Source organism: Acipenser ruthenus, chromosome 9, assembly GCF_902713425.1.
Source record: "Acipenser ruthenus chromosome 9, fAciRut3.2 maternal haplotype, whole genome shotgun sequence".
In the NCBI taxonomy this organism is placed as follows: domain Eukaryota; kingdom Metazoa; phylum Chordata; class Actinopteri; order Acipenseriformes; family Acipenseridae; genus Acipenser; species Acipenser ruthenus.
In genome coordinates, this window is record NC_081197.1 from 35711967 (window position 1) to 35736427 (window position 24461).

Genomic DNA, 24461 nt, shown 5'->3' on the forward strand with positions numbered 1-24461 from the left:
ACAAATTAATTATACCGTAGGCGAGGGTAGAGGGTTTAAAAGACAAACTTCTTTGAAACTTTCATGATACAGAGACCAGAGACTTTTAGGTACAATAAAATTACTTCTATAATGTGCTCTATTGGTATTGTCATCGTCTAAATGCTACAGACAATGGAATAGATGGTGCAACTTTGTGGAGTAGTGGTTAGGGCTCTGGACTCTTGACCGGAGGGTCGTGGGTTCAATCCCAGGTGGGGGACACTGCTGCTGTACCCTTGCTGCATGGTACTTTACCTAGATTGCTACAGTAAAAACCCAACTGTATAAATGGGTAATTGTATGTAAAAATAATGTGATATCTTGTAACAATTGTAAGTCGCCCTGGATAAGGGCGTCTGCTAAGAAATAAATAAAACAAACAAAAAAAACAGGAATGACTGAATGAATGTCAGAGTGCCTATTTCCCATGATGCAGGAACAAGTCCTGATCCTAAAAGCCCTTGGGACTTTGAAACAGTAACTATATTATCATTATTAGCACAATAATTTCTCACCAATGTCATTAAACTAAAAAAAAAACCTTTCTAAGAGTTACAAACTGAGCTTCGATCTCTGAATTATCATTTTGCTTTTGAAATCAACATGGATGAAAACATTTAAATGACAAACATGGTAATGTGCACTGAACTGAAAATTAATGTCCTTTCTGTAGAATTTGTCACCAAACTTTAATACATTTTTAATTGCTTTAATTAAACACTGGTCACTGCCATTGAGCCAAATCTGGGTAAAGAGGGTAGTGATGTCATCAGACCTGTATTGGGCACCCTGCCATGCTTTCCACCTTTTCTCCTCAGTGCACTGCAAAGTCAAAAACCTAAAATAAAGTCCCATCTGAAGACCAAATTAAAAACTCCCCTTTTCAGGCACTTTTTGACCATTTATTCCAAATAACCTTATAAGTAAAGTATAATGTAGATGATGCAATTTATTCATTCAACATCTATATCTATATATCTGTTGAACTGGTATCCAGTTCAACAGATATCCAGGTATCCATCACATAAACAATATGTACTGTTACTCCCGTCACTGGTGATGAACTACCCTTTTGTGAGAGAAAAAGTTGGGCCTGGATATGTAAGTATTTTTAATCTCTAATTATTTGGAAAATTATTCATAGTCCATGTAACTCCTAAGGTTTAAGTGATGTACTAACACTATGTAGTCTGTATTAAAATGATGTATCTTACAGTACTGTTAATTTGCCATGTTGAACTGCTAAAACTACAAAAGAAAATAATAATTAAATGTCCCACAGGATGTTTGATGTTTGTGATGGTAATATAAAGATTTACATGTGGGATTAGGCATTTAATGGGCCCTTCTTATGATGAGAAAAACAAGATAGTGGAAGGCTTCCCTTATGTAGTGGTAGGGCTTTCTTTAATTTTCTATTTGTATTTCTATATTTTCTTTTAAATGGTAAAAAACATATTTTCTGTATCATACTGCATTATGTGAAACTGATATCCAGCTTTGTTTGTATTATTGTCTAGATGTCACAAGACATGGACATGGAGGAATTAGGAGAGGATGACAGAACCATCAAACACCGTGTGTGTTATCAACCATGAGTGGAGGAAGTTGAGACCAAATCTTGACATTCTTAAGGACAAGATGGTCAAGACACAAAGTTACAGGAAAAACTTCATTGCAGAGCACACAACTGGGGAAGTGTTGGAACAATTTCCATGTCTCTGCCTTCCTATTCTAGTAAATTGCAAAACTTTTCCATGTCATTTATTTTGTAATACTACTTGTTTAGAAATTCCTTTTTTAAATTATATTTGCTAATAATAATAATAATAATAATAATAATAATAATAATAATAATAATTATTATTATTATTATTATTATTATTATTATTATTATTATTATTATTGTTTATTTAAAAACGACATATACCAGTGGTTTCACAGACCTGGATTAACACTAATATTGGACTACCTAATGTTTCATTATATAGGCTAGTTAGTCTAGGACTAGTGCTAATCGGGGTCTGTGAAACCAGCCCATAAAGGTGCCAGATTAATAATAACAATAACAACGATAATAATAATAACTAGATGGTAACTTTACAAGTAAAGTTGTGGGGCTTGCTTTAGGGAAAGTGGTCAAAATGTCAGTTGTTTATAAAAGTTAGTGAAAATTTAGTTGATGCGGTTACTAAAAAAAGCTGTACCTTTTGATTGGTAAAAGTTATTTCTGTTTTGATTTCAGCTTTGAATAGCAGAGAAGTAGAGGAAGATTCCATATCTAACTTTTTGTCTTACTTGTTGGGAAAGTGGTCAAAGTAGCTGATTTGTAAGAAAAGTTACATCGTTTACAGTAAATAGAATGTTGGAAGTCTGGGAGTTTTTAAACAATGGGGAGCTTTAGAATGTCGAAAAAAGGCCCATTAAAGTGAATGAAGATGGACAAAAAAAGAACAAAAAGCTTAGTAGTTTAAAAAGTATAAAATATATCAAAAGGTTGTATACAAACACACTATTCCAGACCGGTCTACACATTTTAAAGTTTCAACGGTGTTTCTAGCTTAAACGGCGGAAGAGGAGTAGCGTGCCAAAGAAGAAGAAGAAGTGGTGTGTCTAAGATTTAAAGTGGGGACTCTTGCTTCGCAAGCCCCACTAATAATACATTTTACTTACAGTATACTTACGTAATCCACTTCTTGCACGGTTGGACATGAAGCCGCCAGTAAAACAAGCCTCTTCAACGGTTCTGCTCATTCTGTACAATCTCGATACAGGTGTCTGTAATAAATATCTGCAATAATAATAATATATAACCTTGATCAGCCTTGCAGGCTTTGTTTTTAATGACTTTAAATATTTTGTATCCTGTTTTTATTATACAGTTGCTGACTGAGATGACGTTATTATATGGCATTGATGCAGACAATATGTTGGTGACAAATCTCAACAAGATGGCTTCCAAATTAGTAGCACTAGCCCCAAAGGCTCATTTAAAGCAGATGTGTGTTAAAACAATGAACTGCTGCTTGAATGACCTACAGAAGAAAGGTAACTGGCTTTGGTTTCAGTTTGGTTTCAGTTCTGGACAACATCCATTTTTCACTGCTTGTAGGCTGAATGTAAGAGAAACATTGGGACTAACAGATATATTTACATTTTGTATACCTTTCACATGTACTATATATTCTTACTTGATATAAACAAAAGTTTGTAAATGTTTCAAAATATTTTTTCTGATGTCATGAAGAAAGTGGCCTGTCCTTCCATCCCATGTGCATTTTTAACAGCTCTTATGTATATTCAGCGAGTGCAATTATTATTATTATTATTATTTATTTCTTAGCTACGCCCTTATCCAGGGCGACTTACAATTGTACATTTTGAATGACCTCCAAGTCATAGATAAGCCCATAATGTGTTTTTTTGTTTGTACTGTATATATACTGTATATATTGTAACAGCAGGGAGGGGGTTAATAGACTCCCTGCATGAAAAACACGTGCGTATGCACAATATTGTAATTGTTTTATTGTTTGTTATCCCCTGCACCCAGGGGTGATTAAAAATTAGAACTGAGTGCAGGGTATTGAAGACGTGCAGCCTGTCTGTACGAGGCTGCTGAGTTGAAGGAGGCAGATAGTGTCCTCTGTCTCCGAGCAGGCGTTCAGAAAGTAAATGCTGTGTCAACCCTGTGTGTTTTTTGTGTATGTTTGTGTGACAGGTAAACGGTTTAGGTGTCCTGCGAGTTAGTCAGGGACTTACCTGTGTAGCCAGCGCTCCAAAACAGTTCACCTTCACCTAAGGGTTTCAGTGCACAGCCCATGGTAGAGGTTGTTCAAAAACTTAACTATCAGAGTAGATTTCATTTAATTCAATTTTACACAAATGCCATTTTTTATGTTTTATATCCCTGGAAATATCCTGTTTTGTTCCCCCCCTGGGAAAGCTGGGAATACCTGGCTACAGATTGTTAACACATTTCCTGCTTTGAGTTAATTGGAGGTGTGCTGCATTAAGGTGAAAAAGTACAATTTCGACCTCACATTTCTCCTAGTAGGAAGAAGAACATGGTCAAATTGTTTGAGTCATTTACAGATCTATTCTTTTTTAGTAAAAGGTTTCATTATGTTACTACATTTTTCTAACTGTAACCGTATGTAATCACTTACTTGTTTAATAGTTTCATGTGTTTTCAATTGTTGTCTACGTGACTTGCTATGTCTACAAAGTATTCCGTAACTATACTTGCCAAGCTTAGAGACGATCCCACACCAAACCTTATGAGTGTGTGCATCTTGCAGTAGGTCTACACTGTGCAAGCTAAGCTGAAACTTTAGATTTTTCCATTTCTCATTGATAACACTCCTCTTGGGTTTATGCGAACATAAACACTTTAGAGATCAGCTCAATTTCATTATACTTTATTGGTTAACTCAAATCGTTTCAAATAGTTGTGATACTGTATGCAAGAAGGCTAATTGCACCAACCATCTGAACTATTATTTAATCTACCACATGTATTGTCTTGGAATATATGACCTACAAAATATCCCTAAATAGATAATTGTCAATGAGTGTGAAGCATTTATTACCCAAATGAAACTGCATTAGCTGTAACTAAATAACAATGACTGGCTAATATATTTGATATGAATATCAATCTTTCTCTGCTTAAAATGACCCAAGACCCAAGTTTAGAAAGGACAGTGTTTCATTATTATTATTATTATTATTATTATTTTGTTGCTGATAGCTGTGTTACCAGCACTGTGTAGAGGTCAACTGGAAATGAAAAACCAGAAAGATTACATAACCTGTGAAAGTTTTGTTAGTAGGTCATCCCATGACCTAGTTTTTTTTGAGACTGGCATAGGCTATTCTGTCCGTACCATTATTGGCAAGAGCTATGTAGTTGCAATTTTACGTTGCTTCCTAATGGTTTTTGTTTTGCAATAATGTGATGCCCATTAATAATGACTGGTTGTTAAACATGAAATATAACATACAATAAACTTGATTTTATTGGTATTCTATCAAGGTCGGAGACCATAACCTCTACTAGTGTCCCCCTGCAGGGTGGAATTAGCCCACAGACGTCGTCTCTTTACCCCTGAAAAACATGTGGTTTTAGAGCTCATTTTAAAACATTAACTCCCCTGACCACATTGATTCAGCAGTATCTAGATTCCTGCAGACCTGTGCTCATTTAGTACTGCTGTGCTTGCTGCTTATCAGAATGGGTTTGGAGGGTAAATCCTGTTGAAAGTATGCTTTTCAAATCTAATAAGAGGGAGAGAGGAGATGGCTCTGATTGGCTTTTAGTGGATTCAGAATTCTGGAATAGAATGGAAATGATTACAAATTGTGCCACTGATATCTCTAACTCTGCTTCAAAATAGCAAATACAAACAACTTGGATTATATGTCTGGTTTTACAGACTTTGACTAGCACACATTATAGATACAATGTTAATGCTTACTGAATCATTAAAACCAGACATTAAACATTGAAAATAAAATGATCCCAAAAATGTTTGTTTTGTAAATATTAACAAACAGCTTTCATTATTTGATTACATTTGTATTAGTAGCATTATAACATTAAAGATAAACTGTTTTGGTAAATACCTTGACCATAAAAAAGAAACCCTGAATTGAATTGTTCTTTCTTTAGTACCATAAATACTTTTCATAGCTTCCATAAGAAATCCCAATTCTGTTGAATTCTCTGAGTAAATTGTTTTCAATGGGATTACTGCTCTGGTAAAAACTGCCTGGCGTTATTCTCTCTACTATGTAGAGCATGACCACAATAACATGACTGTACATGAAACAGGAAGGCTATGCAAACAGAGCTCTGTAAACAACCATATACTGTAGTCCTCTGTTACCCCTAGTGCACTTCATTCTAAATAATGGGATTATTAAAAACCATCTACTGTCAGACATGTGAAGGTCATTCCATGTGATTCCAAATATCACCCTTTTAGAATTCAGACTGTTCCAGACACATTCCAGAGACGCGTCATTTAAAGAATGTAATTCTTCAAATTTGATTTCATTTCACTAGTTTATTCCTTTAACACTCGGGAAACTTCTTGAATTCAGTATGTAAATAATTGTTTAATTAATGACTTACAAAAGACAATCAAATCAACCAAAAAAACAACAAAATATTTGTACACATTACAGTGTTAGTATCGTGCTGCTGCCTATTGCAACGGGAAGAAGTATTGTATGGGACTAAACCCTGATAGCTGAATTGAATCAGACTTGGAGGCATGTGCTTCATTACTGTACAGAATGATACTGTCTGTTATTGTGCAGCTCAGCTGGTAATAGATTCCCCTTCTCTTTGCCAGGACGAGAGTAGTTCCATGGCCTGGGCTCCATGTACTGCCGTGGAGCCGATGCTGTCATTCTCACTTATGACGTCGCAAATTGGCAGAACTGGAAGACAGGTTCTTGGCAGTGACTGACACCGCAAAGCCGGAGTGTATTTTTGCCATTGTTGGAAATAAAGTAGACCTGATGGATGACTGTGCCTTGTTTAAAGAGGCAGAAGGAGATGAGAGCCCAGTTCAGACTATGGGCAGCCCCAGACTGCGGAAGCAAGTGCACATGGAGGATGCCGTCATGCTGTATAAAAGGATTCTGAAGTACAAAATGCTAGAGGAAAAGGACTGCCTCCCTGCAGAGAAGATGTGCTTCGAGACCAGCACCAAAACAGGGTACAATGTCGACACACTGTTTGAAACCTTATTTGACATGGTGGTGGCAGTGATTTTAAAGATCAGAAATGAAGGCTTCTCTCAGACTGTAGATTTAACCGAATACAATGATGGAAAAAGGACTAGGTCTGGCTGCTGTGTTTAATTAAACATGAAGTCACTTGTGGTATTTAACGCTAGAGGTATAACACAAGCTTTTTACTGAAAAAATGTGAAATGTACCAGTGAATTGAATTCTTATTTATTGTTAAAACCACACGGTCATTTGCATATTATGTTGCTTTTATTACTGTTTAATAAGTCGACATTAATGACTGAGCCTTTTAATGTAATTCACAACTGTGATTTATGTAGTACTCACACACAAGGTATGGTTATAGCACTTTCATTTCATTTGCAGGTAAGGCTGTGTTAACAAGGAAAGTCAATAAAAGGGTCCTGTTTTTAGGAACTATAGCACATTTATTATTGTACATTACTTGATTTTATAAATAAACTAGATCCAGTTTTTGTGTTTTCAACTTGTTACTATTATATGGTTGGATATTTCAGATGTGTGGTTTTTTTTTATCTACTGTGAATCTATTTTGTATGTCTACTATTTTATGTGTATTTTGTTTGTTGAAAAATATGTATTTATAGTGCACATTCCACAGGACCTGCCAATTTAAAAATAAAAAATGATACTTAATAATCAATCCATGTTTCATTTTCCGAATTTAGCAATCCAGTGATCTTGAAATTACATGAGCAAGTATTTGAACGCCCAGGTAGAGTAATTTTCACAAGTAACTAGTTCAATATTTACTACAAACAACAAACACGCACAGTAGAGCAGTGACACGTGGAGGGTAGTTGTTTGTTTGGTAGTTGTTTGTTGCCAGTGAAGGCAACACATTTCTAGGACTACCACCTTTTTGTATTTTATTTCAAATTCTTTTTTTTTTGTTTTGCATTAATGTGCATTAATTAGTTGTAGCATGATGTTTGAAGAGACCATCTGGGGTTAAAATATTAATGAAAAATAATGATTTGTTTAATAAAGTGACAAAAACATGACCACTCATATTTAAAATCTTATTGTTTTTATACAGATGTGGCCCGTGGTTCCGTTTGCTCAACTTGGGTCTTCAGGAATGTGATGCTGAATCGTTTAGTCTTCTTAGGAAGAGCAGAGGAATAGATTTTGGTTCAAACCAAAAGTCAAAGACACTACTAAGGAAAAATCCTACTGTATTTCTTCTGTTTTGAAGGATTAAATCAAATCAACAAACAAACAAAATGACATGTTTCAGCATGCCTGTGCCTTCATCACATGCTTTGTTTGTTTGTTTGTTCTTTTAAAAAGTTTGATACTAATAAAATGAATAGACTCTTCTTGGAAATAAGTGGTCATGTCCATCTTTTAAATTATACGGTGACAGTGCGGCCGATAATACATTTTTCATGTTATATATATATATATATATATATATATATATATATATATATATATATATATACTGTATATATAAACACAACAATTAATATTAAACAAGACAAAAATGGTAATATGTACACAAAATACAGATTTTTGCCTTCAAATATATATTCATGTTTTGGAGTTTATTGATTTTATGATGATATTACATGCTTCAGTACCAAAAATGACTTACTAAAGGTTTTTCAGTGCATATTTCTCCAACAGAAATGTTTTTTTTCTTAGCATAGTTTTTGTACAGCTTCTAGTACTTTATGATGAACAATGGTCTGGTAATGTAGTTTAAATACTGGGATTTTAGTCCCTGTTGAGAGACAGAGAGCTTTGATCTTAAAGTCATTAAGATTCATGCAGTGCCTTTTGTTTTCTCAGTGCTAAATCCTGCAGTCATCAAATTGTATATAAAAAGAAGTTTCTAAGGGTAATCAAAAAGGACACAATGAACGAATCTGTGCTTTATGTGGCTTGTCCTTAAGAAAAGAACAAACCGTTGCTTTGTTGTCTTTATGTTTGCCTTTTATTTGAAAAAATAATACTATAACATGAAATCATGCTGGTGTTCCCTAAATTAAGAGATCTAAATAAAAAAGCAAAGGCAAAGTAACAAAAGGTGTTGGAAGAAATACTTTTGCTCTGTAACTTTCAAAAACTATACATTTATGAATATTGTTAGTGGTTTTTTAATATGAAATACTATTTGCATCTATATATGAGCATTACTAAGCATAAAGACGTGGTGGGGATTTTTCTTCACTTTTTTCTGGATACCTTTTGTTTCTGTCGATGCATATTAAAAGCTTCACTGAGGTAATAAGTTAAAGCACCAATTAAAATACATAGTTTGCTTTACTCCAGATTTTTTCAATAGAGGACGTTATAGGTTCTTCATGCACACCTGGCACCGGCTGATTCGAGACAGGAGCTGCCCTGCTTTCAGTGTTTCTGAGACAATCGCACTTTGGAATGAACTGTCTATTGAGGTTAACCAAAAGCTGTGCTTGTTTGCAAAGTAATGGCAGGTCCCCTTCGCTCCGTTGCACTCAATGAAGGGAGTGGCCCTGAAATCCTCCAGGCAACTCCCAGGTGACACCAGGGACTGGCCGCCCCCTTCGTCACCTGCTGCTGTATGCTAAGGACAAGAATACACATGCGGTTAGTCCTATTCCCTCACATGACTGCTCGGTCTGACAAGAAAGCTGCAGCTAGGATTGTAATTCTTAATCACTTCTTCAATCTAAACTGGTGCATATGAAACAATTAAAATAACTGCCTTGGAAAAGAGTTTTCTCACTGTACTTCAATCCTGGTCCTGGGGGACCCCTGGGTCTGCTGGTTTTCATTCCAACTGAGTTCTCAATTACTTAACCGTTAATTGAACTATTCATTAGCTTAATTAGACCTTTTTTTAATTGTTTTCAGCTTTTAACAGTTGGAGATTTCAAGTTAGCTATACAATTTTATAAGTAACTTGAAATCGTCAACTTTTTAGGAACTGAGAACAATTAAAAAGGTCAAATTAAACACATTATTCCTTTTATACTGTAATTTTATCAAAAAAAGAATAACTGCTCAGATTGTTCTTTCAGTGGTCCTAAATTGAAAACTGATTTCAGAGAAGTACAGTACAGATAATCCTGGTGGTGCATTTTTGTACAAAAAACACTTGATCTTTCGATGCCACAGTGACTGACCAAAAATAAAAGAATGCACAAAGAAATGGTCCAGCATAAATATATTTTTGGGGTAGTTCCAACTCCTGCATTGCATCCCTTGCCAATGATTTAATCAGAGAATTATGCAACAGGAACATTTTTGTGGCCCATTATGTCTAGACTGGAATATTTTGTATGGTCTGATGCAGTTAGTTTGGTTTGGTCTAGGTGTTTCTCATTTTGTGCAAAACAGTTGATCACCAGGTTTAGGTATTCCTGATAGAATTGAATTTTCAGAACTAATTCTATAAGAAGAACAGTTCAATACGTACCATTAGGAAGGAATAACCAATCCATAAACTGCGCCAGCCTGCAGGACACTGTGGTATTGTGATATCCTGGCTGTGCACAGCAATAGCAAGGGACGGGGCCTCACAGACCGAGCAGCGGCTGATGTATGGCTTTATTTCATCCTCTTCCACTGGCATCATGGGCAGGGGAGCGGTGGTTGACAGCCAGTAGGATTTGTCATTTCTGCTTGCGTAGTAACAGACGTCCCCAGGGTTGCAGTACAGGAACGGCATTGTGTTAAATCTCGGTAGACATGATCCCGCCATTCCTAGAAAACACAACCTCCTGTAACATTTCTCATAAGTTATTTAACTGGCTTGTTTCTTGGAAACTGACTTAAAATGACATTTGGCAATGACGTGACGCTGGCAGGTGATGGCGTTCTACGTAACAGACGATGATGAACATGTTACAGGTCATTTTTTTATATTAAAAAAAAAAAAAAACACTCATAAATTATAAATCATACCTAGGTCCTGATTGTGAGCTTTTTCTTGGCCCTCGAAATAAAGCAAGCTGTATCCGTCCCAGAGTTTACTCATTCCCACTGGGCACATTGGCGTCTGATCCGATTGGCTGTGCTTCACTAGAAGGTACCCGAGGCTAGCACTGCGGCCTGGCATGCCTGGCAAACCAGGGCTACCTGCACGACCTGATGACCCTTCAAAAATGAAAACACACATTTCTAATTAGAGCCCTTTCCCCAAACCCCAAACAAGTAATATGAAACCTGACCAGCCAGAACCTTTTGTATGCAGCGCTCAGAATCCCAGCAGGCCGTTATGAATAGTCATGATGAATACATGGTTCTGTTTTTGCTGCGGTTTGTAATTTATCTCAAATTTACCCTGTACATTGTGGGGTTTTTTTTGTCTTGTTTACTCAATTGGCAGCTGGGATAGGAGAGGGCTACACTGCAGAATGACGTACCTTCCAGCCCTTGAAGGCCTTGCGGGCCGACGGATCCAACTTCACCACGATAACCTGGGTTACCTGGCCTGCCGCTCACACCTGGAAAACCTGATTTCCCATTGGGGCCCATGAAACCTAGAAAGTGCATAAGAACACTCACATTTCATTCCTGTACAATGTACAGTATAAACAGAAAACATTTTAGGGGCTCCCGAGTGGCGCATCCAGTAAAGGTGCTCCACGTGGAGTGCAGGATGCGCTCTATAGTCTGGACGTCGCGAGTTCGAGTCCAGGCTATTCCACAGCCGACCGTGGACGGGAGCTCCTAGGGGACGGCGCATAATTGGCCAAGCGTCGCCCGGGGGGAGGGAGGGTTAGGTCGGCCAGGGTGTCCTCGGCTCACCGCGCACCAGCGACCCCTGTAGTCTGGCCGGGCGCCTGCGGGCTTGCCTGTAAGCTGCCCAAGAGCTGCGTTGTCCTCCGACGCTGTAGCTCTTAGGTGGCTGCATGGTGAGTCCGCAGTGTGAAAAAAAGCAGTCGGCTGACGGCACACACTTCGGAGGACAGTGTGTGTTCGTCTTCGCCCTCCCGAGTCAGTGCAGGGGTGGTAGCAGTGAGCTGAGCTTCAAATCATAATTGGCCATTCCAAATTGGGAGAAAATAATAAAAATAATTGGCAACGACTAAATTTATTAAAAAAAAAAAAAAAAAAAAAAAAAAAAAACAGAAAACATTTTCCCTGTAAAACATTGCTTTCTTTTCTGCAATACATACTGCTTTTGTTGCAAATCTTTTGCTTCCTGTGTTTATACATCGATATCATAAATTTCAGATATAATATATGCTGCTTTGTGATACTTAACCCTGTCATTTTATCTAGTTAAAACGCACTACAACGGTGTAGGTCCAACCCTACCTGAATCTCCCGGGGGGCCCTGTGGCCCTGACTCCCCCTGAACGCCAGCAGGCCCGTGTATTCCATGCGGTCCAGGAGCACCCCGCTCTCCTGTCACCCGTGGGGGTAAGGGGGCTGGCCCCGGAGACCCTGGGGGACCTGGCAAACCTGCAGTGAGCAAAAAAGGACAGGTTAGTGCCAGGGGCAGATTCTTTCCTTCCTGTTGAGGATAGCCGGTAAGATTTAAAAGGGAGTTTGTAGATCATGAAGGGGAGTGTTTTTTTTCTTTGCTGAGATGCACTCAGGACTTGCCGTTTTTTATTTATTTTTATATTTTTTAGAACTTTTGGTTGTTTCTATTTTCTTTTGTTAGCTTGTGCTTTCGATTATATGCATGTCTATTTGTTTTAAGACATCGTTTTTCAGTGATCGGATTTGTAAAAGATATTGTATGCTTTACACAGTTCTAACAAATTAAATTTTCTTTAGTATTAAGTTAGTTTACTTCAATATTTTTCTTTGTTCTTTTCATTTCGCCAACCGTGTTTTGTTTTATACTTTCTTTTTTCCTTGATCAGCTTTGTGCTGCTACATAAATGCGGTACCTTTTTGTTTTGCCTCGGAATGGATTAAATGAGCTTGCAGCATTTCATGAAAGAAGATTCGCCACCGCGGACCTGAGCATTTGAACTTGATGAGATCATTCTTTTTTGTTTGCTGTTGGATTATCATTTTTTCCCGTTGTGCTTAAGGGATCGCTGCATATGAACTGTTTGTTCTTTTTTGGGCATTATTATTATTTTTTTTCAACTCTGAACGTGACTTTTATAACACTGTGGTTATATAAACTCGTCGCCGTGTGAGAGGTTATATATAATCTATCTTTAAAAACGAATTGTTGTCATTGTCTGTTTTTTGTTTCCATTTAAAAGTTTGTACTCAATTATGGAACCTTATGTTTTCTGCACCAAACTGTTATGGTGTATACTGCAGTGCTAGTGTAGCTAACATTCTCATACTTATTTTTACTCCAACGTCTTTTTTGCAGTCTATGTCCGCAGGGTTTTGTCTTATTTTCAGTTCTTAAATCTAACTTGCTTAAGTGATCTGTTACAATGCATTAACTGATTGTCACTGTAGCATTAGCTTCTGTCACATACAGTTGTGTTGAGTTGCAATATCCACGTTTAGGCAGCAGTTTACACATTCAACGCTTTAGGATTCTGAGGAGTTAATGGGACTTTACCAGTGAGTCCTGTATCGCCCTTTGGTCCAACTGGCCCCCTGTCTCCAAGTAACCCATCTCTGCCAGGGAATCCCATCATGCCTTGTTCACCTTTCTGACCTTTTTTTTATTTTTTTAGAAAAAGCACAAGGTAAATATATGTCAGTGACTCTAAGTGTCATATTTATCTCTAAGCACACTCAAAACCTGATTACTGTACTTCAGAACCTCAGCACAGTGATGACAGACACATTTTCAGACTGAACATTATCAAATATTTTAAGAGAAACACACCTAAAACCACTTCTCTGGATGGAATCTCACCTTCAGTGTGAAAAAAACAATAACAGTTTTAGCACTGCATGCTCTTAAGTAAGCATTGGTACTGATTGTAAGAGTACTAGAGGATTTTTAGATACCTTTGATCCCAGAGACCCCATTGATTCCAGCTGCTCCTGAATACCCTGACTCTCCCTTCACGCCTGCGGGCCCGTCCATTCCATGAGGTCCTGGCTCCCCTGGCTCTCCTTCTGAACCGTGCAGAGCTGGCCTGCCTGGAACACCTTGAGCCCCGGGGTAACCTGCACAAGAAAGGAGGTTGGTCTCTACCGAGGTGAGCACTGGTTTTAAAAAATCTATAGTTAACTCCGAAAGCACATTCCTGTTGGCATCCTTGTCTCTCACAGGGATATGTCCTGGTAAGCAGCAGCTGTTTTGAATTTTCGCAGTGGTCAGGAATAACTGCACATTTGACTTTGAATTAGTTATGGATGAGGGTTGTTAACGTGCCCCTTCAAATCAAATATGAATGCGCTTGACTGAGTAGAGAATCAGTAGTCATGCTAATTATTTCATTTACAGCGCCACATATCAGCAATACCTATTATTCTTCGACACACTGATATATTAAATATGTGTACTTTATTTAACTAAATATACTAAACTGCAACCTCTTATTAGGAGGCTTTGAATTACAGTAGCAGTACCTTGATGCCCCTGTGGTCCTCGAGAGCCCACGTCCCCCCTCAACCCTGCTCTGACGGAGGCACCTGGCAGCCCAGGTGGGCCTTGAAGTCCAGAAGATCCCATCGGTCCATCATTACCTGATAATAGAAAAACAGGAACAAATACCTGATGCGCAGAAAATGTGTGTGTAAATACCACCCATGAAAAACTGGTACCTTACATCCACAACATGTACAATGCCACCTCTAACAACTGCTAATTCATAGTTCAATCAGAACTGGACAAGCACCTCCCAAAATTGTCTTCAATCCCAAGCCAAGACTATGCGGAATAACAACTAACAAAGTTTCTTCAAATAGCCTTCATTAGTGCAGTCAATCAGAGGACAGAACTTCTGCAAGAGAACCCCGGACCTGTCCACAGAGTAAATCAAAGTGCAGCCCCTAGAAAGATGGGATGCTTACTAACCTGGGTCTCCTCTTGTCCCCTTTAGACCTGGAACTCCGGGCACCCCCGGCTCGACACTGGGAATTCCGGGCTCCCCCTTCGCCCCTGAAGCACCAGGCATGCCTTGAGAACCCCAACCATCAGCACCTAGGGCGGAAAGACAGATGTGCTGTTAGCAAAAAGCGTAGGCAGAGCTGTGTGCAAACAGTCCGAAAGCACTGTAAACGAAACCATGGCAGTTAGCAGAATGTATAAAGCTTCTACAGAATGGCACTTGTAATAATTAAGTAAAACAGCGTTCAAATGAGTAGAGCAGAAACTTACCTGTTGACCCCGGTAATCCTTTCTGTCCAGCCAGTCCATCAAGACCTCTTATACCTTTAACACCTGGGAAACCTATAGAAAGCAGCATGTTATAATGTAAGTTCTGATGCGGGTAATTTCTAGTGCAGTACCTATACAGGTACAGTTTCACTAATGTTGTGACCCACACACTGTAGTGGTACTATAGCTGTGGGATTCAACAAGTGCAATGTGTAGTGTGTCTAAGAGACAGAATGAAAAAAATCTGTTTGTAAATGTAAGTTTGTATTTATGTTGTAACTTTAGGCATATAATTAGGGCTTCTGCACAACCAATAAAACACCCCCCGATACAAAACAAAAATGAAATCGGTGTATAGTCGAAAAACAGTGGAAATGGTTACTAAATTCATGTTGACTTCACCCCTTTCCTATTTAAAAAATAAAATAAACTACCTTTCCCAGTGCAGTTGGGCAATGTCCCCCCTTCCTGACTTGTATCTACCATTGATTCGTTCTGAATATTTTAAGCCCACCCCAACTACCGAGTGGCAGGAAATTCCTACATTTCTACGCTTGCAAGATTTAAAACGAGATTTCAATTAGAAAGTGTGTTCACAGGATTTAAAGCTATATTACATTAGATAGGTAGAATTTAAAACAGAATTGATAATTGTGGCAAAATGTAAAAAAATGCCTTGACACACAAAACTCCCAGAAGAATGTATGTGTGGCCATAGGGATTTCTTTGTGGAAGACGGCAAATTAATGAAGGTACAACTTAAGTGTGCAAGTACTGTCGAGTTAAGGTCTCTAAACACCGGCCGTGATGCGATTTGTCCCGCGATAAAATGGTACTTTCACTGCGACACTACCTTTCAAACCAGAGGCGACGGCCACGACCAGTGTGACTCTCCTCTGATTGTATCATCAGCTGGAAAAAATCACACGTATGATAGTCCTGCTATACAGCTAATACACATGTAGAATACATAATAGCTTTTAAGAATCACTTATTTCAGTAATGGTAAATGAATCATACACACCAGCTATATTCAGTTCCCTGGAAATGGACAGTCGGGTTGTCCCTCATTGCTGTTTCTATCATTTTTGTGTCCTTTTATTGTATGGCTCTAGGTATTTTGACAGTGCAAGAATTACCTTTTCTTCCGCCATTGTTTACTGCGTGCAAAGCTGTTCCTCATTGGCCAGTTCCCTAGCTGCCGTGAGACAAAATCGCAAAAATAGACACCAATTCTACTTTTTTCTGCATCGCTTCAGTGTCGCCCATTGCATCGCAGGCATTGTGAACGGTTCGTGTCAAAAATGCTATTTTCTATTTTTTTTGTCGTTGTGCGGTGTGTTGTACGACACATTCGCTTGTCGCATCCTGTCTGTTGTGTAGAGGCCTTTACTATACCTATTGTGACAGAAAAAAATGCACAAGCATTTTGGAAAGTAAACGAAAATAATAATTTCATACAGTATATAAGAAGCTAAAGTCCTGAAAAAAACTATTTTACATAAAACTCAAAAATAGCTAAAAAAAAATAAGCACTGAAAAATGAAAATTAATAAAAACTGAAAACCAAAAGCCCTACATATAATGCATTTATTACAATGTGCACATTTTGTGTTTTAGGAAGTGAGCTGATACCTAATGGACTGTTTTTTCTCAAGCAAGACATCAAGAGTTACACTTAATTAAACCCAACTATAATATATATATTAGTATAATCTGCAGTACGCTCATACCTCGTTTGCCTGGCAGTCCGTAATTTCCTGGGGTTCCTGGCTGGCCTGGTACACCGGGCGCACCCTTGGCACCTTGATTTCCTGGAGAACCTGTCATACCTACGGAGCCTGAAATCAATACAGTCAATTTGTATTAAAAAGCATCTGCACTGACACAGCTAGGAATTGCATTAGTACTGTAGCTTAAGGTCTTGGGCTACCTCTGTTGATCTATTCTTGGGATTCCAAAAAAGCAGGTCTAAAATAATCAAAGGGAACATATTACATTGTTTTAAATAAATAATTATACTAATAGTAAAATTGGTATGAAAAAATCAAGTGAAACCCTGCACTGCAGAAAAGCCTATTGGCTCCATGCTAATGGAGATGCCATACATGTCTATTTCATACCTGTTGGTCCTTCATGCCCAGGAAGACCCTTTTTGCCTTTCATGCCATCAATGCCAGAAAAGCCTGGATTTCCATGGTCTCCTGGTTGCCCTGTAAAACCTGTCCCTCCTGCAAAACAAATAAGGCTTTCAATATTTCAACACCAAGTAAATGGGACAATAGCTTGCATAGATCTATAACTACTCCAGCTTTTTCTGTGACATTGTCACTTAATGTCTTAATTAGGCAACCATGCATTTTCTGTGAAGCCTAATATTCTCAGCTCTCAGAAGCTACACCTGTTCAGTACATGGATGGGTATGGATGTACATTAAAAATGACACCTATCTGTAACATTAAAAACATCTTGATTTAGATCAGGGCTTCTCAAACTCTGTCCTGGGGACCTCCTGTGGCTGCTGGTTTTCATTCCAACCGAACTCTGAATTACTTAAGTATACCCTTAATTGAACGGATAATTTGCTTAATTAGACCTTTTTACTTGTTTTTAGCTCTTGAACAGTTGCATATTACAAGTTAACTATAACATTTTATAAGTAACTTGAACTGCAACTGTTTAAGAGCTCAAAACAAGTCAAACAAAAAAGGTCTACTTAAGCAAATTATCATTTCAATTAAGGGTACAGTTAAGTAACTGAGAGCTTGGTTGGAATGAAAACCAGCAGCCACAGGGGGTCCCCAGGACTGAGTTTGAGAAGCCCTGATCTAAAGAATGTTTTTTTTTTTTTTTATTTTTTTTTTTTTTTTAAGCAAGCTTCATCACAGATACATGTAGAAATGTGTGACAAACAGCCTTCATATAGAGGCTGTGTGGTCCAGTGGTTAAAGAAAAGGGCTTGTAACCAGGAGGTCCCCGGGTCAAATCCCACCTCAGCCACTGACTCATTGTGTGACCCTGAGCAAGTCACTTAACCTCCTTGTGCTCTGTCTTTCGGGTGAGACGTAGTTGTAAGTGACTCTGCAGCTGATGCATAGTTCACACACCCTAGTCTCTGTAAGTCGCCTTGGATAAAGGCATCTGCTAAATAAACAAATAATAATATACCCCCAGATCACAATAGAATGAGCGGTTATCTAGCTATATGCAAAACTCTTAAGTGTGACATACATATGTACTGTACATACTAATAGTAAAACTGGTATAAAACAAGTGATATCCTGCACTGTAGAAGAATCTGTTGGCTCTTAAAATATCTTCACTTTTGGAGTTTCTAATGTTACTTACCTGGCAGCCCTGGATCACCTACTTCCCCTCTGTGACCCGAAACGCCAGGTAAGTCAATCCTTGGGCCAATGTCACCTGTAAAGGAATAGATTTATGTACAATGCTGCCATTAATTAGAAAAGATACATATCCCTGTATAGACAGCTTAACTATAAAACACTGGGACCTAGTTTCAGTTTCCGTTGTAAACTGACATTAGTCAATGTTCTTTATGTTAATTAACAAAACTTGAGACAGTCACTTGGACACAAGTTTGGTCTTAAGTGGCTGCACAAACACCCCTCTTTACACATGCTAAAAGCATGTTTTTTTTAAAATTTGTAGTCGTTAAAATGTGTTAAGCACACCACACCTGCATCCCAAACCTTTAATGCTTTATAGCTTTATTGGGACTTTTTTGTTTTTGTACACTCAAGATTTAAAGCATGGATGAGAAAATGTGTACAATGTTCAAGCAAGTTAAGACACAGATTTTCCATTTGCATGCAAGTTTCACGCATACTTAAAATCTTAACAGAAAATAACAGAAACTGAAACTCGACCCCATCAAGGAAAGTGTCAGAATCACAGTGACGTATTTGAGGCCTACCTTTGTTTCCCTTCAGCCCAGGGTCACCCGGAAGACCGTGGTCCCCTGTTACACCTTTTTCACCCTGGAAAAGGTATTGGAAAAACAAAAGAACAATGTTAGCTATTGATAATTTAAATAAAACAATATTTAGAAAACCTAAAATGACATGGTGATAAAACAGTGCTTTATTAACTTAAAGAGCACATAAGGACAACTGTTTAGGTAAGGTGTGTGTGTTTTATTTAAAATAATGGAAATGTAGTTCTGTTCTGAGAGGTCCATGCGGGTACATGTGAAGCCATCTTGAGGCAGGGAATGCAATTTAAAAGTTTAAAAAAGTGGTCAAAATGTAAACAAAAATTAAATAAAACAATACACACACCTTACATAAACAGTTGTAGCAACACATGGGAACATGTAACAATAAAATAAAAAGGTCCTTATGTGCCCTTTTAAGGTGCTTTTCCTTTGCTCTATGCTTTTTTGGGGCTTTGTCAAGCATTATGTTTTAGAAGGTAAATTCATATTCATTCATCATCGTTGTTCTTTTTGAATGCAAAACTCAGCAAACACTCATTTACTTACTTACTTCCTGCAGCTATACCCGGGCCTACTGGAAAGATCTGTGTCATTTCTGTATATTATCACAAGAACAAGCTATCAAGTTAATGTGGAAAGGAAAATATATAATACGCTGTTATGTACATGAAAGTAATTGTGAATAATTGCTTTTAGAATGTTTTATGACTTATTCATGTATAGTTCTTCAATTTGCCACATTCAGGCAGAATGGAATAGGGGCAGTGAGTCCAATTATCAACAATTCAAATATGTTTTAAAGCCTGTTTTTTACTAAATTTAATAAAATGCGTTCTTTACTTACCCTGTCCCCTGGCATTCCTGGAAAGCCACTGATTCCTGTAGGCCCAGGGGAGCCGGGGGGTCCTCTGAAACCAGGAAGCCCTTGAGTGCCTGTGGTGCCTTTAACACCCTTCACATCACTGGGGTCTCCAGGCAAGCCGTGCTGACCGTGCTGGCCTGGTATCCCCGGCATCCCTTTAAGGCCTTTGATACAAACACAAGCCACCAACACAAAACTGTTCTTCAGAAACCAGACCTCATAGTGCTACTGTACAGGCTTGCAGGTAAGAGTTGAAACACTGGTTATCTTAGCATTTCATCAGCGTTATTATTCCTACACAATTGGAACGGATCACAAGGACAGCACTTGATGACATGTTACTAGTCCTTGAAGCAGCTGCAATTTATTTGCGTGACATAATGAAAAGGGCTTGTAACCAGGAGGTCCCCATTTCAAATCCCACCTCAGCCACTGGCTCATTGTGTGACCCTGAGCGAATCACTTAACCTCCTTGTGCTCCGTCTTTCGGGTGAGACGTAATTGTAAGTGACTCTGCAGCTGATGCATAGTTCACACACCCTAGTCTCTGTAAGTCGCCTTGGATAAAGACGTCTGCCAAATAATAATAATAATGTACATTTTGTATATAAATGTCAGGTAAATTTACAAGTCATTTCATGACAGTGTGCTTCAATTTGCATGACACCATTTTTTTAGCAGATTAAAAGGCTGGTGCAGTTGTGATGAAAACAAGACTAGTTTAGTTCAGAGCCTTCATTCTGTAATGAAACTCACCTCTTGGTCCAGTAAATCCTTCACTCCCCGGATCACCAACATCACCCTTTTCACCTTTCATTTCAATTATTTTTCCCGGTAGGATGTGTGGCTTTTCACCAGGGGGTCCTGCTTTACCGCGATCACCTTAAATGACAGGCAGTGTCATTTAAATACATACTGTATACAAGTCCATAGGTAACGTGTGTGGGTGTGTCGTCTCGATTATATTGTAGATAAAGCCTCTGGCCAATCCAGAAGTATAAAAGGGATAGCAAATCAGGAACAACTGACATCCCATTTAATATCACTGTCGATCCTGTGCTTGAGTTTTCTGTGATATTGATAAAGAAAAATAAGTATATTTTTGAATAATTATTATTGATTGCATTCATTATTTTTTTAATAGTAAATATTAGGGTGTATGGAAACTGGCCAACACCTGCCGATAATGGAACATAAAAACTGTGCAAAGCAAATTACATAACTAGGCAAAGTATAATTGCATGACCTATAATCAGGCCATAACCACCTTTGCATTAGCGCCTTGCCCTGTTATTGAAATTGGGCCCTCTATTTTTACCAAGACAAAAAACAAGGGAACAAGTATAGGATGCTATCTGATGCCCCCTAAAGTTTTATTCACAGCAAAGGGAATTTAAAGTTTCAGATGAGGGCCTAACATCTGTCACACAGGGAGCAAATGGTAAAGTAAATGGATTTCATCCGATTCAAGGTGATAGTAAAGTCTAAAGAAATAAAACATATACAGAACTTGAAAAAATGGTGTTACGATAACGAGTTTAAACGAGACAAAAACAGAAATGTTAGCCATAGATAATGATTTCATATATGTTAAAGGTATTTTTTATGGTGTGGGTGTTTGAGATATACTTTTTTTTTTAAAATATAAATAATTTAATGGTATGATTTTATTTTAACACTTACCCTTTTCACCTGGCTTTCCAACTTCACCCTTCTTTCCAATCTCCCCAGGGAATCCAGGCTCCCCCTTTTGCCCTTCAAATCCTGTTACTCCTTTCTGGCCCTGCATTCCGTCAAAGCCTGGCATTCCCTTTGATCCCTTAACCCCTGAACAGAGGAACACAATCTCATCATATAATAGTTTGATATGTAATTCAAAAGCCACTTCATTCAGACCAATTGCAGAGTATTCAAATCTCACTAAAGTTATTAGCGCACATGACGGAGCAATACCTGATATGCTTTGTTTTATACATTAACCTTATTGGTTTATTTACTCAATAAGAAAAAGGGTTTTATCGATTTTTATTTATTTATTTTTTTTAATAAAGTATCCAAAATATTAGATTTGTTTTGAAAAATCAGTATTTACTAATCAATATTTTTATTACTACAATAAGTAAAAAAAGTTAGGGTTAGGGTTAGTAAAGCTGCATTTAAAGTATTTTATGTTTATTTGCTATACCTTTGATTTGACCAGTTCCAAACAAACTACAGGACAGTCCAACCTAATTTGGTTACCTGTATTTATCAACTGCTGTAAATTGCAATATCTGTGAGCTTGTGCCCTCCTGTGACATAAAATAAATCAATGCAATACCAAACTGATTTATTTGCTCAGTTGTTAGGATTAATCACCTCCTGTTTACCTTTTTGACCAGGAAGGCCTGGAAATCCATCCAAACCTGAAGCACCAGGCTTGCCAATGTGGCCTTGTTGCCCTGGTGACCCGGGATTTCCTGGGGAGCCAGGGGCACCTTTCATTCCGACAGGACCTGGGGGGCCTTCATCGCCTGCTTCCCCTCTCTCACCAGTCAGGCCTGCATGATTAACCAAAACAGAAATGGGCACAGCAGTGAATTGGGTATCAGTAAGAATAAATTGCTGTAAGCTGCAGATACAACTATAAGAAGGGGAGAGTACTGCAGCTAATGCCATATATCAAGAGTGCCTTTATTACACAGCTTTAAATGCTGACTCACCTGGTGGACCAGAGTAGCCGAATGCTCCTGGAGAGCCTGGATATCCTTGCTGTCCGGGGAATCCTTTTAGCCCTGCCGGCCCTGCTTGGCCTGACTCTCCCTGCAGGCCAAAAGTACCCTGCTCACCTTTATAGCCTCGGATACCAGGCATGCCCTCCATTCCTATAAGGAAACGGACAAACCAACATTACAGTCATTAAACACTGGTTCTACTAACACAATACAGTCTTCTGTCTTAATGGTGTACTTAAAAAAAAAAAATAATAAAAAAATGCAAACTTATGTGTCCGCATATACTTCACGTCTCTTGCTTTCTCCATGTCAGCATGAAAGTTTTGGGAACAGAACCGAGGATTCATGTATGCTCAATTCTAAATGAATGAAGCATGAGCTCTTTTTATTTATAGTCCATAGGGCAGTTTTAACCTAGCAGTTTACCTTTGAATCCTGGCAGCCCTGGATCTCCCGACAGGCCCTTCTGTCCGATCTGTCCTTGAGGACCTTTTTCCCCTGGGGCTCCGGGTGCGGCTCCCAGGACCTCCCCATGGGCCCCCTTCTCTCCTGGCTCTCCCGGCACGCCTGGGTAACCCGACCTCCCTGCGGAACCCCTCTGTCCAGTACGACCTGGCAGGCCTGAATCTCCGCGAGGTCCGATAAAGCCTGCATGTTACATGAACCCAAATAAGAAAACCAGACACAAAATTTGAATACTATGGCTTAATTAGCTCCCTTTGACATTTACAGTACTTCTTCTGCTTTGAGGAATCTGCTCCAGGTGATCCTTGTTGTCTCCAAATCTCTCTGTTTTTACTTGCATTCACCATCCCTTCCCCTGCAGTTTCCTCCTGCTTTTATCACTAAACCTCTCTTGCATCTGCAAGCTCTCTCTCTGACACAGACCCACACAAACATTTTAGTTAGATAAAATGTTTTTCAAATGATGTAATGTTAAAGTCAAAGTTATATCTATTCCCATAGCTTTATGTTTGTGAAGGTTGCTAACTACAAGGTTATTAATGCTTGAATCATGCTCTGAGTTTTCCCTTTACAGTACCTGGTGGTCCTGGCAATCCTCCTACACCTGGGTCACCAGAATAGCCTTTGAGTCCTTCAAATCCTCTCTGGCCAGGCAGACCGGGTAACCCTGCTGCACCTTTCCTACCTGAGGTGGGAACAAGAGGACATGATTTAGACGTATAATAACACTATTATAGTAAAATAGCAATTCATTTACACTGCCAATACTCCTTTGTCTAACGACTTCTTGCAGCGAATGGTATCTGCAAATATATAATATGTAGACGATGAAGAAAAGATGTACTGAATAGGTTTTTTTTTTTTTTTTTTTTTTAAAGGGGACTCACAAGATTCATATTTGTAAGAATATGAATCTGTGCTGTCACTATAGAAAGGTGGTCTTTCAGTACAGTATAACAGTATGTGTAAATCTATGGTGTTTATAACATGTGTAAATGCTGCTCAGACCTTACCTGGGAAGCCTGATTGTCCTGGTGGCCCTGAAGGGCCCGGGGGACCAGGTGTCGTGAGGTCACAGGGTTCTCCTGCAAACAAAGTCACACCACTGAGATTGAGCTGCTGTTCATTTCAGAAATCGGCTCTGTTTCTTACTGCAAGTACTGTACCTTCAAATTTAATTTATTTAAGAGCCAGTGCCATCTAGAGATCAAGTCTCCTTATGTTTTGCTGGCAATACTCCAGCTGTGCAGTAGATGATGCTGGCGTTTACTAACATAAGGGCTCTGTCCACACTACATAACTGAGAACTGTACTCAAAACCATTGTAATGAATCCAGCTCAAAGCGTCCACACTGAAGTACCGTTTCACGTTTATAAATATACTGACTATAGTCAGGCTTAATCCGTCCACACACTATTAAAATAGTTTGGTTGCAGTTCCTAGCAGCGCAATGAACA

General features: G+C 38.5%; 2 protein-coding genes across 4 annotated transcripts in view; one reads left to right on the forward strand and one right to left on the reverse strand.

The window, feature by feature from the left end:
* Nucleotides 1–6096: 6096 nt before the first annotated feature.
* On the forward strand, nt 6097–8159 carry LOC117405643 (ras-related protein Rab-20-like). Its single transcript, XM_034008849.3, has 2 exons — nt 6097–6752; nt 7847–8159. Exons 1-2 carry the CDS (start codon nt 6553–6555, stop codon nt 8001–8003), a joined length of 357 nt encoding a protein of 118 aa, XP_033864740.1. The 5' UTR covers nt 6097–6552; the 3' UTR covers nt 8004–8159.
* Nucleotides 8160–8336: 177 nt separating this feature from the next.
* The window catches only part of LOC117405640 (collagen alpha-2(IV) chain-like), a 101136-nt gene continuing 85011 nt past the window's right edge, over nt 8337–24461 (reverse strand). For 2 of the 3 annotated variants that reach the window (XM_034008842.3, XM_034008841.3), the window contains exons 26-47: nt 24017–24088; nt 23581–23688; nt 22965–23186; nt 22527–22688; nt 22194–22364; nt 21508–21651; nt 20581–20706; nt 19807–19988; nt 18942–19005; nt 18353–18427; nt 17128–17235; nt 16738–16845; nt 15005–15076; nt 14702–14827; nt 14254–14370; nt 13687–13848; nt 13289–13387; nt 12064–12210; nt 11166–11282; nt 10705–10896; nt 10217–10503; nt 8337–9361 (exon numbers count right to left, since the gene is read on the reverse strand). In XM_034008842.3, coding sequence (XP_033864733.3) covers nt 9107–9361; nt 10217–10503; nt 10705–10896; nt 11166–11282; nt 12064–12210; nt 13289–13387; nt 13687–13848; nt 14254–14370; nt 14702–14827; nt 15005–15076; nt 16738–16845; nt 17128–17235; nt 18353–18427; nt 18942–19005; nt 19807–19988; nt 20581–20706; nt 21508–21651; nt 22194–22364; nt 22527–22688; nt 22965–23186; nt 23581–23688; nt 24017–24088 — 3116 coding nt within the window. In that variant the 3' untranslated portion in view covers nt 8337–9106. Of the gene's footprint in view, nt 9362–10216; nt 10521–10704; nt 10897–11165; nt 11283–12063; nt 12211–13288; nt 13388–13686; nt 13849–14253; nt 14371–14701; nt 14828–15004; nt 15077–16737; nt 16846–17127; nt 17236–18352; nt 18428–18941; nt 19006–19806; nt 19989–20580; nt 20707–21507; nt 21652–22193; nt 22365–22526; nt 22689–22964; nt 23187–23580; nt 23689–24016; nt 24089–24461 lie in introns of those variants that run through there. The other variant, XM_059029919.1, reaches the window with a different exon arrangement.